This window comes from Nesoenas mayeri (assembly GCF_963082525.1).
Source record: "Nesoenas mayeri genome assembly, chromosome: 1".
Lineage (NCBI taxonomy): Eukaryota > Metazoa > Chordata > Aves > Columbiformes > Columbidae > Nesoenas > Nesoenas mayeri.
Genome location: NC_137541.1, coordinates 130577564 through 130593968, shown reverse-complemented (window position 1 = coordinate 130593968; position 16405 = coordinate 130577564). Strand labels below are relative to the sequence as shown.

Here is a 16405-nt window from a genome sequence, read left to right as displayed (position 1 = left end):
CATCTTACAGCTGCACCATTTCCACTGCTTTTCTTCAACCTCTTTACCCTCACCTCTAGGGTTGTCTTCATTTTTTCTTACTGTTTCTAACTCCTTCTTCACATGCACATCTTTTATGATGATCACTGATTCTCCCCTTCCCCTTTCCGCTTAACTATCTTCCCAGCATCTCACATTCTGGGTTCATAGAATACATCGTCATCACAACTCCACCCTGGAGAGCACACCCCAATTTCCAGCTACCCTTACTAATCAACAAAATTAGAGTGAACATCGTGACATACACACTGGCTTCAGCGAAGCCATACACTTAAACACAGCAATAGCATTTAGCCTGTGCCACAGCAGATTTTTACTTAGGAAGGAAATTCAGGTGCTGAGCTAAACTGCAGCCTGAACTTCTACAGGGTCTGCAAATCTCTCTACCTTTTCTGTCTCCTTCTAACTCAGCTTTCCTTCACATGACAAGGTATAAGGTCATGTAACCTGTACAGCATAATCTCACAACCTCTTAAATGTGTAAGTTCTGTGCCATTTCATTTCAGCAGAGCTCCTCCAGGACCAAGTAAAGCGCTAGTGAGTACTTGCAGGATTTGGAAACTGGCCAGTTGCTGAGGCTCCAAAGATAGCTCTTCTCATAACCTTATTTTACATGTTAAGCACTGTGCATTTCATATAACACTACATTTATACCAGTCTTTGATCATTTATCTTGTCCAGGTTCCTTTAATTTTCAGATTACCCACTTCATTCTTTACTACACATGGCCTCATTTAATTTCCTTATATCTGCAGATGAGAAACCAGACAGGGCCAGAATATACCAAAAAAAGTACTGAATTTGGGTCACTATACACAAAGCATCCCAAGACGGTCTGCTTTAGCTTGTCAGCAAAAGTTCCCTTGCAATGTTGCCCTCACCCTAGAAGGGGAGGTATGGAAGACTAATAACTTTAGTTAGATCAGCTGATATAGCTAGAAAACTTGAAAAGATTTAAAGTATAACCTTGAGAGTTCCTTCAAGGCTCCTATGCCTGAAAGCTCACCTCTTCTTTTTCTCCCAGGAGCCTGTTCAAAAATTATTTTTCTATATCAGCCACTTTATCTACTATTCTAAGGAACAGCACCTGAAAGTGCCAATTTGCAATGGTCTCTTCACAGAAGCCCTTCTATTTGAGCACCTGAATATGTTTAGCTTTCAGCATACTGAATCTAGTCACCTGGTTTAAATTAACAATTTGCTTAAACACTCCAATGGACCAATGCTAGAGTAGCTTACAGATGAATTTAAAAAACAACCATCACTTTTTTCTAAGGACAACTTTGGAACATAGATCAGTTTTCCTGCAATTAATCTGCTTTTCCTCTCCAAATTCATTTTTTTCATACTTTGATTTGAAAGTGCTCGATTTCAAAATAATACAGGATATCACATCATCCTTCTGAATCAGCTGAGTTCTGCATTACATATAGACACTAAGGAAAGGTTATTTATTCCATCTGGTTGATTTTTAAAGTTTGTATATAGCACTAACTACTAAAAAATTATTTTTACATTTTGATTTACAAATAGACCCTGAAACAGAACAGTGATAATCTAAAAGAAAGCATTATTATTTTACAAAATAAATTCAAGGGTTTCTCTTTCCCTGTCACTACTACCAAAACGATTCAAATCAAATACACAATAGCATCCCAGCATCCAGTCTTAGAGCATAAAAAAATAAGTGTTGGCAAGTAATAGCTCAGACATCCTTTATTATTTGCAATAAAGAAGCCTATTAGGGACATATTTGTTTACCTCATCACAAGTAAACATTCATAAAAAAATATTGTGGAAAAATGGTTTTCTGGTCTCACAGCTAATTAGGACAATTTAAGAGTACCCCATAGTCAAGCTGCCCGGCCTGTCTCTCTCTCACGAAAAGTGGGGAACTGAATCTAAATTACAAGCACTCTCCTCCCCTTCATCTGTGCATTTTCAAAGCCAGGATTTCACTTTTGTTTACTAACTCATCTGTGACTGACCTGACCTAACAGATAGTACAGACATACAAGAATAAACTTGTAAAGGGTATTTTATTTACCTTACCTCAAAGTGATTGCTAAATTTCCATGGTCATCACACATGATCTAGCACAAATGGTGAAGAATAACTAATACTAAAAGGCCCATGTGAAGAACAATGAAAACTTGCTATTTGCAATAAAATTAGTATTTCCAGAAAATCAAGAAATACTGACACAATACATAGTTTATATCTACCTATATCCACATATATCTTTACATAGCTATTGTAATACACTAATAGATTGTTTTTCCATGCAAGGCTATAAAAGTGTGGTTTATTAGGGCACTGGCACCATAAACTTACAATTCTTCCCCAGGTTAAATTTATATCTAGCTATCAAAATGCATTACTACATTACAATCACTTGTTTCTTCTTACAAATTAAAAATCTGACACTTTAAAGTAAAGGTATATCTAGCCAATATTCACACTGATAGCTTTGTCTTTTCTACTATAGTGCATTTTTTATTTTCTGAGGTCCTGATATGTAGGTAGGTAATTGTCCGTGATGAAACCACAGACACATTATAAACTATCTTATTAAAAATTAAGGGTTGTAATTAGACCCTGAAAACCAATAAAATTATGACACACTTTTCCATGCTCTTACATCTTGAGCACCACAGTAGCCATGATCCTCAGACAAAGGCTCATCTCGTAATAGAAAATTAATGTGTTGTCACTTCCCGAGGCATGGCAATGGCTCAGGACGAGGGTCCAGAGCTGGGATGCTTCTTAACCAAAAAAAAAAAACAACACAAAATGAACAAAACAACAGCAAAAAACCCCCACGTTGTACTTGCAGAGCACTGGTGCCCTGCGCTCAACACACCTCATGCAGCGCCACGCGTGTGCTGCAGCCCAGCGCTCCACGTATCACAGGTAGAAACTAAACCCACTCGTGTCTAATCGCGATCTGAGCCCAGACCCCAACAGCTGCCCACGCGATGTTGCACGGCGAGAGGCGACGCGGGAACCGAGCCCGAAGAGCACTATATCGCCGAATTTCATCTGTTTTTAATGATTAGGTGTACGTGAAGAAAGCCTCAGCCGTTCAGCCCGAACCCAAGAGCGGGGAGAAAACCACCCGAGGTTTCCGTCCCGCCCCAGGCTGCGACTCCCGCCGTGACAGAAGCGTCCCCGCGTCCCCCCTTCCTGCGGCGGCCGCAGCGGGGAGGGCGGCCCAGGCGCCGAGCACCCGGCGGCCGCCCCGAGCAGCCGCCGCCGCTGTGGGGTAGGCGGGGGCAGCGCGGCAGCCCGTCCCGTCCCAGCCTCGGCCCCGGCCCTGTCCCGCCCCTCGTCGGCGGGAGGCGGAGCTGGGAGAGTCAGCGCGGCCCGGCCGCTTCCTGGTCACCTGAGGAGGTGGCAGGAGCCCACTGAGGCGGCCGTGGGGGCTCCGGTGGCTCCGGGTCTGACTGCCGCCATGGCCTCGCTCTTCAAGAAGAAGACTGTGGATGGTGAGTGGGGTCTGGGGCCGCCGGCGCCCGGGGCAGGGCCCCGTCGCCCCTCTCGCGGCCTGGGGGCGGCTGTCCGCAGCTCTCCTACGGTCCCGGGCGCGGAGCTGGCCCCGCCCGGGGGCCGCGGGAGCCTGGGGGTGGCGGCGGTACCTGCGGGGCGGCTTCGGGCCCTGTGTCCCGGCGGAGCGGGAACTCGGGGGGAGAGGGGGAGGCCACAGCCCGTGGGGGGTGACTCACCGGCGGTGCTCGGACCAGGCGGGGCGGCGGGGAGAGTCCCCGGGCGGGGCCGGCCCCGTGGGACAGCGAGGCGGGGACATCCCGGGCGCATCGGGCCCTGTGGGGCGGCCGAGCTGAGTCGAGGTGATCCCGGGCCCTGCTGATCCCGGTGTGTGGGTGAGGAAGGAGGAGGAACGTTTCTTCTTGGCAGCGAGGGGACAAAACTTGCCCGCAGAGAGTTATTGGAGGCGAGGGCGAGGCGGGAGCTGAGGGGTGCAGGTCCCCATCAGCCCCCCGGGCACGGCCGCTGGCTCCGGGAGCCGCTGCGCAGAGAGCAGCTGCCCGTTGCCACCCTTGGCTTTGTACGCGGGGCTGGAAACAACTTGGTCTCGACGTTTTTGTAGTCAGTCTGCGCACAAAACGCTTAAACTTATGCAGAAATAACAATCTCCGAAGTTAAAAAAAATAAAAAAATAAAAATAAAAGATTGCTTACCTGCCAGCAATCCTATGGGCAACGGGCAGCCCTCCAAACCGGCGTGCCCAGGCAAGGCTGTGGGGCAGAGGCTGGCTGGGGGTTGGCGAGAGCCCCAAAGCTAGCTGGCATAGCGTTTGCCCTGTCTCCAATCAAGTGGGTCCTCGTTCAAAAGCGGCACACCAAAAATGACGCTGTGTGTCAACCAATTGTGTTGCACCGAGGGAGAATACGTATGTTTCCCACTTGTCTCTTCCCATTTTTGGTCCAGGACATGAGAAGGGAGGAAGGAGGAGGTGGCACTAAGCTTCCATGACCAAGGTGGACTGTAGGAGCCAGGTCAAGCCTCGCTGAGTGTCTCTTGTCCAACCTGTTTTCAGGAATGGAGGTGCTTCCTCCTTCCCCTGGCATGTGAGGCAGCAGTGTGACACACAGGAGTGACTATCAGCAAAAAGCTGTCTCAGGAATACCCCATCTTCCTCTGTCTGCTGGAGAAAAGCTAGGAATTTGTATCAGTTATCACAGAGAAACAAGAACCAAGTTCTTGTCTTGGCCTTCACTTGCAAAAACAAATGAAAGGGCCTGTAACTGCAGATAGCTGTTGGTTTCTGTTTATTGCTGTCCTTCATGTGAGGCACTATATGAGATCAGGAACAACAGAAATAAGCATTGTACTGACCCTTATTGTCTCCCAACTTCAGTACAGATCTTGTTTCTTATTGTCAAGCTTTCTACACTCGGGGATTTTTTTTTTTTTATTAGTTATTGTCGTTTGAAAAGACAGATGTGTATGTTCCTATTAAGCTTTTTTTTCTTTTCATTTTCACGAGTGCAGCTGTGCAAGTAATATACGTTTGTCTACCTTCAAAATTACTTGCCTGTAGCATTGTTTCCAGAATAACCCTCACTGGTGCTTTGCCAGTGTGAAGAATTCAGGGTTATGTCCTGTGTCATCTTTCAGCTCTTCATTATTGTCCATTGAAAAGTCTACATCTCCTGAAGATTCTTTTTGGGTAGTTCTCAGAGCAGCAGTAGCACTGTAAAAACAGGTCTCTCTTCACAGAGTTTGGAATATTTACTTGGCCACAAACAGTTAGTGGGAGGAGGTAATGTATATATCTTCTTTAAAATGCCACTGGAGGTTTAGGACTTTTCAGTTCAAACCTATTAAGGTTGAAATAATTTCAGCAATGGATGTTTTGCACTATTTCTGATTGTGGGAATGAAGAACGTGAACGCTTCTTTCTCTTATAGAAAAGTTGTCACAAGCCTTAAAAAATGAAAAAGGTGTCTGTTGTTTCTGCAATTTATCCTTCATGCCTTTATTTCTGTTAGTAACTCTGCCACTTTGCATCCATTTTTTTGTGCTTCAAACTTTTTAAGTACAATAGCAGTGCCCTACCATGATGTTACTTCTGTGGATTATAAGAGCAAGCACTAAACAAAATTTATGTGACAGTCTGCTCCTTTTAAAGTCCCACCCAAAATTTATCTAATGTCATGTTGACACATACATTAGGAGCAGATGAATCTCTTCCTAAAAGTACTAACTTCTTTCCTCTATAAAGGTCAGAGGATGCTGAGTCAGATGCAGACCTCTCTACCTTTGCCCAGGTGAATCACACCTAAGCACATGATGTAAATTCTAACAAAAGTTAATTGCAACTAGCATGATTGATGCCTATATTAAGTGATACTTGCTTTAATAAGTGGATGTTACCTCTAGATAATTTTTAAATAGTACATTGGACAAAACTCCTATGAAGGATGACATGCTTTGCCTGACAGACAGTGTTCAAGCTTCTGCTGGCTATGTCTGTTGTCAAGGAACTTAAATTTATTCTAAAGGCCTCCACTTTCATACCTAAATATCTTTAAGCATCTGCCAATGGCAAAAGTTCGAACGCTGTTGCTTTGTAGCCTGACTTGAAGTTGGGCTGCACAGATGTGATACGTTTGTGGAGGAGAGTAATGTCAGTTGAACCAGAATAAGGACAGAGAAGAGCAGGGTCCAGGGTTGTATCTAGGAGCGTCTTCACTGTTTTAATGGACTTGGGAACTCCTTAACTGCTCCGAGATCTCCTATACAAGATTTTTTTCAGCTGATCTGCCTGTTGCAGTTAGTCCTGACTGACTGAAGAGCAAAGGGCTGACAGTGAGTATGTTATTGCTGAGTTAGGGTTGAATTTGCAGGAAAGTGTGTATAGCCAGTTCTTACTGTATGGTTAAGCCTCTTGCTATGGTTATGGTGCAAAGAAACGTACTAGATGAAATCACCTTTTTGTAACAGGATATGGTCTGTGCTGCTGAAACATAGTCATTTTGTATACATAACATTGTATTTTGCTAGTATTTCTTTTTTTTTTTTTTAACGCTGACAGTTCTTTGATAGCTGACAGTTCATTCTGAACAGAGGGAGGCTGTCAAACACACTGTACGTCTGCAGAGCGCTCAGCAGACAAAATGTTCATCAGTATTGAAAACTTTTCCCAACTGTAACTATTTTCCTTCCAGATATAATAAAGGAACAAAATCGAGAGTTAAGAGGTACACAGAGGGTTATAACCAGAGATAGAGCAGCACTTGAAAAACAGGAAAAACAACTGGTAAGTAGAGCAGGGAACTTTATTTTGCTCTTTTAAAACAATCACACACTCCCAATATAACAGAAAATTTGCAAAGTGCTAAAGGTACAACTCAATGTATAATAAGTTGTCTAACACTAAAAAAGTTGACTTCCTCTTTTTGACTTTTCAGGTATTAAAATAATATAAGAAAAAAAAAATCACTGCCTGAAAGTGATTCTTAGTCTCTAACTTAGCAAAATCCTGAAACAACGTGTTTAGATTAGATGGCCGCATTCATTTTTCCCTTCCGTTGTTAGCATTCTCTATCCTTCAGAAGGTTTTTTCTAACAGGCTTGTAAATCATTGGTTTTCTAGTGGTGAAACAAAGTGTCACTGTTGTCATGTGTTACTATGACTCTCCAGGGGGAAGCAGTACTTGAAAACCATAGGGCATCATGAATACCCCATAGGCTTGTTATTTTCATTCATATAAGAACTTCCATAAAGCTAGCTAGTAATACTGAGACTATCTGCCTAAATTAAGATCTATTTAAAACTTACTGTGTGTGAGCTATCAAGTATTCAGTGAATGGATGCTGCACCTGTGTGGCAGCATAATTGGATAAATGGATGTGACAGATGGTGGGGTTTGATGCATGAAGACATGCTCAGACTGTGGGAAAAGCTATGCAAATCAAGTGACTGTTTCAAGTAGCTACTGAGGTGTTGTTTCGTGGCAGCAGGTTGCATGAATACCAAGAGCTGGGAGTAAAAAATCTAGAAGAGGTCAGATAAATGGTTTCTGGAAGCCCTGAACATGTAAGATGTGATAGGTTACTTACAGATAAGGCATTTTTCAGTATGAAATATTTTGACTCAGGAAATAACCTAAATTTTCATGAATACTCAGGTTGAAGTTTTGATTACTTATTACAGTAAATTATTTCAGAAATGTTAAATTTATGAGGAGAAGAAGGAAGGAGAAGTGAAATATGTCTTTGAAAAAGTTAAAATTTGCTGTTGGGATGAGAGAATCAATGGGCAATAAATATTAATGTTCAGAGTCAGATAAGGTGAAAAACGACCGAGGGCTTGTCAGTCAGTCTCAGAACATTTTGTTATGTACTTCAGAAAGACATTTTTTTTCCTTAACTATGAGGTATTACTTTGAGAAAACATAGTTATATTAATTCTATGTATAAAAATACCTTAAAGTATGTAGACAGTTCCGTTTCAGTTCAGTAACCTCATATGACTGTAGGAATTTTGATTTTTTTTTTTTTAATTTTTTTTTTTTCCAGAAGAACATAACTGGCTTTAATAAGGTTGCCCCAGACCTCTCAAAAGCAAATAATGTATTGCAGCTCTTTTCCCTGATTCTTCTTAATTCAGAATAAAATCATCTGTATATAGGGTTTAATTTCTGCAACTGGATTATCTGCAGTGATTTAGCAATGGTTGGTGTAGGTTTGTATTTTGCTTTGAAAATCAGGTTATAAGTGCTACTTAAGTATTTCATCTCAGTGAGAAACCCCCTATTTTTAACTGTTTGCTGTTAAAACCAGGGTGATAACTAGTGTTTGCTAGTGTGGAAACTAATACATTCTATCCGGTACTATACTTGAAGTATGAAAAAAGGAGATGATATTCTGGACACGCTCTAGAAACTTGTTTTTGCAATCCCTATGAGCTACTTACAAAGAGGACAGCTGTGCATATATTTCAACCCTGTAATATCTGACCAGTCTTATGCTCCTTATTGCTGATCTGTACTGCCTGGGACTGAAAATAGTATGTATGACACAGCCTCTCAGAAATTTTGGATTTACAGAGAAGATCTTGTGCCAGTGCAACCTCTGTAGTAAACGTAACCAGTAAACGTAATCTTTGCTATTAGCAGAGCTAATGCAGTGGGTCAGTTTACATTTGCCTTTACCAGTATTTACCTTTCAGAGTAACATATCTTCTTGTAAGTGCAGTTTTCTGAACTACCAGTGCACATAAAGTGAAGCTGCTGTGTTCCTGTAGCAGGTATATTCTCCTGAAGAATCACAATAGAAACCTGGTCTTCTAAGGCCACTTTTACTTAATGGTAAAATTAAAATGTACAATTGGACATATGCAAGGAACTGAGATGCTATGGCAAGGCCTCCTTAAAAAGGCTGAAAAGGAAAGAATAGTCAGAAAGTTTACATTGTCAAGTCACAAATCAGAAGGCATATTTTGAGGAATCCCATCTGACAAGATTATTTGTGCCAAGATTTTTCCTGGTACCTCTGGGCTAAACAGCTTGCTGTTCCTTCTTGAATTGATAGATGGAGTTTGAAGTGTTTTTGTAAGCCAAAAGAAGTGTCTGTCTTAAGGTTTAAGCACATGTGGTTGTGGGCAAATTAATTATAGCGCTTTTATTATGTGTTAAGTCCAGTTAAATTATATGGGCAAGTAGCCTATAATTATTACTCATGTAACTCTGTCTACTTCTTCCCCCAAAAGGTTATGAGATTCTCTTGAGGCTGAAAAGGTGTTAAAAAGAACTAGTGAGCTCCCCATTTCTTCTATGAACAATGTGGCTTGATTGCAAGAATGCAAGAAATCGAAACAGATTAGAGTCATGGCACTAATAGTTGTCTGGCCATAATAATTTCTTCACTTTTGGGGATTTTTTTGGAAGCGTTACTCCCTATCCAGATAACAAGTGAATGTGATGTGATATGATGTTATGTAGAAGCCTTTTGCAGAACTGTGTGCTGCTATACTATAATTCAGTTTTGTTGTGGTGGTGTGTTGTTGTTGTTGTTTTGTTTTTGTGGGATTTTTTGTTTTGTTTTTGCTGTTGATCGGTTGGTTTTGTTGTTCGTTTTTTTTTTTTTTTCTTTGGGTCCAATTATAGCAGTATTGCATTTATTCTACTAAGTAGCCTTCATAGAAACCAAGGAAGACTTTATATAACTTTAAATGTCTTAAAAAAATATGAAGATAGTTAACTTTTGGAATTTAATTATGAGTGTTAAGACTTAATCATAGTTTTTGTTTGAATGAAAATTCCATAGAATTAATCTTATACCTTTTTAACAGGAACTGGAAATAAAGAAAATGGCTAAGACTGGTAACAAAGAAGCTTGTAAAGTGCTAGCAAAACAGCTTGTACAGCTACGGAAACAGAAAAATCGAACATACGCTGTTAGCTCTAAAGTTACTTCTATGTCGACTCAAACAAAAGTCATGAACTCTCAGATGAAGATGGCAGGAGCTATGTCAACCACAGCAAAAGTAAGGTGTTACAAAGCATTCTTTTACATTAAAATGTGGCACGTGGTTGCAATTGTTAAGCTGTGTTCTTTTGTATAAGGTAATGAAAGGGATAAAACTTATTGCTTAATACCCCAAATGGTGTTGAAGTTGCAGTAGAGAAATGTAATTTGATTCATACTATGAAATTTTTGTCTAGTCAATCCAGCCAGTTAGCACCTAACGAAGCGTATTTTCTTGGGCTAGACATCTGTCAAATGTTTGCATGATAAAAATAAAACTCTAATGCCAGGGGAATAACTCCTTCAGTGCATCAAAAAACCCAAACCATGCTGCTACAGTGTCTTGCCTGTATATCTTGTCAAAGACAGGGTTTTTTTAGAAAAAGTAGGGCATGCTTCATCTGGAAATCAAGGCAGTGTCACAGTAGCTTTATGGCTTGTGCAAAAAGTAGGTTATTGCTTTGGATCTTAAGTTCCTAAGGAAATGTAATCTGGACTTCACTGTCATTCTCATTCTCCGTGCTCTAAGAAAATGGTATTGCATTAAGTTTTCTCACACATCTCATCTCTTTTTTAAAGGAGTCTGAAAAGTCTCAGTTATCTGAGTTAGTTGTGAACTTTCCCCTATTTCCGTGAATTGATGAACAGAGAGTTTGCTTTGAGCATCGTTGTAGACAAACTGTGCTTTCACAGTCCAAGTTAAATACAATTATGTCCCAGTTACATACAATTACATCCCAGTTAAACACAGTAATGCAGTGCAACTTGGTGAGGAAAGTAATTACTGCTAAGGCTTTGCTGTCAGATACCTATTAGCAGCAGTATGTTGGCAGATATCAGTGGTTTGTGATACAAGGTTGTGGCTCTGTTGCAAACTTTCCATCCTCCATGTCTAATGCACAAAGTGGGGGCTTGTCTGACTGTACAATCAACCGATGCAGTTGAACAGCTTACTCAGTGTTCCTACAGCAGTGTTACATATGAACAAATCAGTCTTGCTTTGTAATTATTACCTGGTTGATTTGTTTCTTATCCATGAGATATCTTAGATTAAATTTCTCAAAACCAAAGTGCCACTAGATTAATTATGAAGGTTAAGTCAGCAGGAAAAACAAAACAAAATAAAAAAGACACACAAAAAATTAACCAACATCTGAAAAGTGATGTTTTTTGAAACACAGTAGGTACTTCTATTGACTAGTTTGTGTAACATTATTGGACAGGAAGGTTTTGTCACTTCTAAAACGAATATTTTGCCCTATCAACACAAGAAGCTTAAACAAGAAAAGTCTTCAGTTATTCATTTTGAAGATTATAAACTATCCTTAATCTCAAACAGCCATTAGTGAAAAATACATGGAACCAGTTATCTCAACAAGCAGGACAAATACATAAATGAGAAGCATCCAAACTATTTTGTATATACTTTTTAGCATGTACAGCACTAATTTTGGACACAGTAATGTCAGGTTAATAGTTACATGTTTCTTTTAATCATGCATTTGACCCATATTTTCTGAAGATATACAAACTCTATATCAGTTTAGTGCAAATATTTTTGATGTCCATCTATAAGTCTTATGAGAGAATACTAAAGAACTGAACACCCTCGAAGTCTAGAACCACTTTTTAAAATCAGATAATATGACTATGAACTGAGTCTTTAAAATTCAAGTAACATTAGAAGCATAATACATTATCACTTTAAACAGAGACATGAAGGCAGAAGAGCTGCTACAAAGCCAGTAGCAGCTGTAGTAGCTTGATAGCATCCCTTTTAATTAACCAACTCTTTTATCTTCTCAAAGACCATTAGACTTTCCATTTGAATTGCTCATGTCTATATTTAGGTTTTGATGTCCCATGAGAGGTACAGTAGCTTGCTTCTCAGAAAAGAAGTATTAAATACCAGTGCCTGCAATGGTAGTGCTGCATACCTGTAGTAAACCAGGTGAGGTTTATTACATTGTCCCAGAAAGATCTCTACCCATTACAAAGGTTCACCATAGGCTAATACATACTTTTTGAACACTTTGATATTTGCTTTTCAGAAAAAAGTAATTTTTCTATTAAATTATAACATAAACAATTGGAATTTAATGCCTGTCTTCTAGTGGTGGTTTAAATAAATGTTTCTTACTGAACAAAACACCCGCAGCCATTTACCTCTTTAAAGTGTGTAGCTTGCAAGTTAGGAAATATTGTCCTATTCTTTTCATTCAGATTAGGCAGGTTTTTCCTAGTGTAAGGCCAGGAGAAGGGTCATGGTGCACGAAAGATGCATACCTTTGAAAGCATATCTGTTAGGGTAGTAGGTAGCAGTATTTCTTACTAGATGCAGACTGTACTATTGATCTGTTGTGTATCTACAGTTCTCATGGGATGTAAAGAGACAAGCAAAGTGAAAGCTGGACTAAAGTTTATTAGAAAAGTTTTATTCCTTCTTAATGTACATATTGGCCTTAACTAATGTGTCATTGCATAATTAAGTTTTTTTTTTTCAATATTAATAGACAATGCAAGCAGTTAATAAGAAAATGGACCCACAAAAGACCCTACAAACTATGCAGAATTTCCAGAAGGAGAACATGAAGATAGAAATGACTGAAGAAATGAGTAAGTTCTGCACTGCAGGGAGCAGCTTGCTGCAGCTCAAAGTGCTCTTGAAGGGGTAGAACCACTCTAGAAATACTGATGCTTGAGGCTTTATTTCAACAATTCGTGAGCTTGACAGTGAAAATGAAGACCAAACAAAACCATGCCTATCTGAGCAGGGAGGCTGCCTTAGGCTTTTTAGCAGCTCTAGATACATAAATCTATTTCTTTTTATCTTCATGCAAAAATCCCATTATACTTCTAGAAAGAAAATACTGGAAGGGAAGAGGATTTGAGACTAGTTCAAAACCTTGTTGGCATAACTGGTAGGGGGATTTGAAAATTGCTTTTTCTGTAGCTGATAGTTCTACATGTGCCTTTTTCTTCTGGGACTGGACATTCAAAAATCTGAGGTTAATTTAGAGATTATTGATCATCTCAGCTTTATGTACACCTTGGTATGGGATGTGTTTGCCTCCTTCTTTTGTTTTAAGCCACAAACTTCTTGAGGGTTGGTAAATTTCTTTTTTCTGAATGCATCTGTCCACTGTCAACTAAATAATATCAACCCTCCTGCTCTTGCTATCATGGTCTCCTTTCTGTCCTAATCGCTGGCACTGTCTTGGCCATAGTAAGTAGCATGGAGTCAAAACAATATTGTTGAGCAAGAGGTGAATAGCTCAACTGCGCCCAATCATATTGTTGCAGTTCAGAAGTTAGCTGAGTAATTAACAATTTTGCAACTTATTTGGATGAGAAAGAGAAAAGGGATTTTTCTAGAACTGTAGAAGATTTTTTAAATTATTTATTTATTTATTTATTTATATTTTTAAGAAATGTTCTAATAGAGAGAGAAAGAGAGCAACTGAACCATTCTGGTTCTGAATCATTCTTGACCATTAGGTTCTTCCCCTCTACTCTGCCCTGGTGAGACCACATCTGGAATATTGTGTCCAGTTCTGGGCCCCTCAGTTCAAGAAGGACAGGGAACTGCTGGAGAGAGTCCAGCGCAGAGCCACGAAGTTGATTAAGGGAGTGGAGCATCTCCCTTATGAGGAAAGGCTGTGGGAGCTGGGTCTCTTTAGCTTGGAGAAGGGGTGACCTCATTAATGTTTATAAATATATAAAGGGTGAGTGTCAGGAGGATGGAGCCAGGCTCTTCTCAGTGACAACCAATGATAGGACAAGGGGTAATGGGTTCAAACTGGAACACAAGAGGTTCCACTTAAATTTGAGAAGAAACGTCTTCTCAGTGAGGGTGAGAGAACACTGGAACAGGCTGCCCAGGGGGGCTGTGGAGTCTCCTTCTCTGGAGACATTCAAACTGGACACGTTCCTGTGTAACCTCATCTAGGTGTTCCTGCTCTGGCAGGGGGATTGGATTAGATGATCTTTTGAGGTCTCTTCCAATCCCTGACATTCTTTGATTCTGTGAAACCGAACGTTTTTATAAAAGCAGCCATGCCTTACCCGGTTGTTGCTCTAGCTGTGCTGACAGGCTTTGCAAGGCAGAGAAAGCCTCCCCAATATACAGCTGCTTTCTGTTAGTATCTTATACATTGGTATTAATGCTACATTCTGGGAGGGCAGAAAGACGGTCCTAGGTTATTATAGTAATCTTTTTGCTTAATACAGTGTCGATTCTTTTTTTCTTTCTTCTAAGTTAATGATACTCTGGATGATATTTTTGATGCTTCTGATGAAGAGGAAGAAAGCCAGGATATTGTTAACCAAGTGCTTGATGAGATAGGAATTGAAATCTCTGGAAAGGTATGGCTATTTTTACCTGGTTCATGTGCTTCTGCCACTGCATTCCCTTTTAAAAAATAATTTTTTCTAGCAGCCTTTATTTTACAGTCCTATAAGTCAGCTTGTCGTAACATGTATTATTTTGACTAAAGAAAACTTCTGTCTTCTTCTAGATGGCCAAAGCTCCATCAGCTGCCAGAGGCTTACCATCTGCATCAACATCAAAAGCTGCTACCATATCAGATGAAGAGATTGAACGACAGCTCAAAGCTTTGGGAGTTGATTAGCTTGATGGCAGTATACAGTCTGCCTTCTAATCATTCAGCTGCAAACAGATGCAAAAAGTGCAAATGCTCTTGCAATGCAACTGATGTCTAGGAAAACTCTGAAGCTTCAGAAAAGACAACATGACATTGGTACTGGGGAAGGGGAAAATATTTTGAATCAGTTTACAGGGGGAAGTACATTTGTTATGTCCATTGCATGAACTCTTTTTGGGCACTGGGCCAACCACAGATACAGTTCTAATGCTAAATCCATTTATACATGAACTGAATCTGTCCTCCTAATTCAAAGTTTTCTTTTATCTCAGTTCCTAACCTATCTTTAGAATTGGCTATTCTGTGGCTGATGGTGATTCCTCCTAGGACAGCACCTATATAACATATATTACTTTTATAAAACTATTGCTATAGAAAAGTTCTTAGCCTGTTGTAGCACAAATTAAACTTCACCTTTGCTCTTAGAAACTATTTTCTTTTTATGAGAAGTAGCCTTGAAAGTCTAGCAAACTTATGTAGAAAGAAAAAACATTTTGTGTATTTCTTTCAAGTTCCTGTAGTAACTTTGAGTTGATTAAATAATAGCTGGTTATTCTTTCTACTGAAAGGGAAAGATGGAGTCCTTGTGCAGTTAATTTGACTGGAAAAGGATTTAAATTTTCTAAGTGAACATTGTTGCATGAAAGGCACTGATTGAACTCTATTGTACTGTAACATAGCTGGTTTCAACAGAATTGCTGTGCCTTTATGTATATAAATCTTGTAGCTTTGTGATTTTATTCTGAAAGAGTCTTTAGAAGGTGAGTAAACTGTAATTAAGATAAGTTTCACAGAACACTATGGCAAGACCTCTCTGTACACTTGATGGGACTCAGTGCTGATGTTCAGAAATGCAGCTTGTGCGCCTGTAAAAAGGTCATTTGCCTGAAATATATGTATATATTTTACAGTATTTCTTCATGGAAGATAACTGTGCATAATTGTATTGTTTACTAAGATGCAATTGATCACATTGATAAGCTAAATCTAAATTTTAGTTTAGAGAACAATTTTGAATGATACATGGCAATTACTTGTCTAAACGCTATAATAAAAGTGTCTGGTTCTGTGAAGGTTTTTCCATGGCCTCTGAACTTCAGGAGCATGACTCTAGCTTTAAGTGGAATATATTGGACTAACGAAATAAGAACTGTTATTTTACATAGATGATAGAGTCTGAGAATGCAGTTCGCAGTTATGAATTCCCAGGTGGTGTGAATTTCCTCAGCCCTTGGTCTGCTGGAGATTATTTGCCCCTCAGTTGTGCTGGTTTAGTGGGGCCGTTCATTGAACAGAAACAACAAAGCTTGGCTCTAAAATGAGAAAAACAAAATACCTCCCAAGAGTGAAACCAGGATAACCGTGGAGGAACAAACTTCATAAAGAGACTTTGCTGCTAGAGGAAGTGTAGCAGGAAATCATAATCTCTATGGATCTACTGTTGTCACACCATCTGCTTTTTAGGATTGAAGTCAGAAGAGAAAGAAAAAACATAGGTGAGATTTCATCTGGTTTTTTTTTTTTTTGCATAGAAGTTGAGGTATTCTTTCTCTTCGAAGGAAATAATGTACAAATTATGACTCTGTGAGGTAGTGGGTAGGAATGTGTAAGTTTATATATTGCATATATCTGATATGAAGTGAATATTCTTTTTCTTTTTTTTACAGGTTTTGTAAAAATCTAATAAAATGCTTTTTAATTCGCAA

At 39.8% G+C, this 16405-nt stretch overlaps 1 protein-coding gene across 2 annotated transcripts; it reads left to right on the top strand.

Moving 5' to 3' along the window:
- Positions 1–3388: 3388 nt before the first annotated feature.
- Positions 3389–16405, top strand: CHMP2B (charged multivesicular body protein 2B). 2 transcript variants are annotated; one of them, XM_080349097.1, is made up of 6 exons: positions 3389–3527; positions 6732–6823; positions 9860–10054; positions 12549–12651; positions 14294–14400; positions 14553–16405. In XM_080349097.1, the coding sequence occupies exons 1-6, from the start codon at positions 3494–3496 to the stop codon at positions 14664–14666; spliced, it is 645 nt and encodes a 214-aa protein (XP_080205223.1). In that variant the 5' UTR covers positions 3389–3493; the 3' UTR covers positions 14667–16405. The 2 variants fall into 2 exon arrangements, with proteins under 2 accessions (XP_080205223.1, XP_080205224.1); XM_080349098.1 differs by lacking the exon at positions 6732–6823 and having other exon boundaries at positions 3442–3527.

Coding starts and splice junctions, on each gene's coding strand:
- CHMP2B (XM_080349097.1), top strand. CDS start 3,494: ATGGCCTCGCTCTTCAAGAAGAAGACTGTGGATG. Junction 6,824..9,859: donor AAAAACAGGAAAAACAACTG/GTAAGTAGAGCA, acceptor CCTTTTTAACAG/GAACTGGAAATAAAGAAAAT. Junction 14,401..14,552: donor GAATTGAAATCTCTGGAAAG/GTATGGCTATTT, acceptor GTCTTCTTCTAG/ATGGCCAAAGCTCCATCAGC.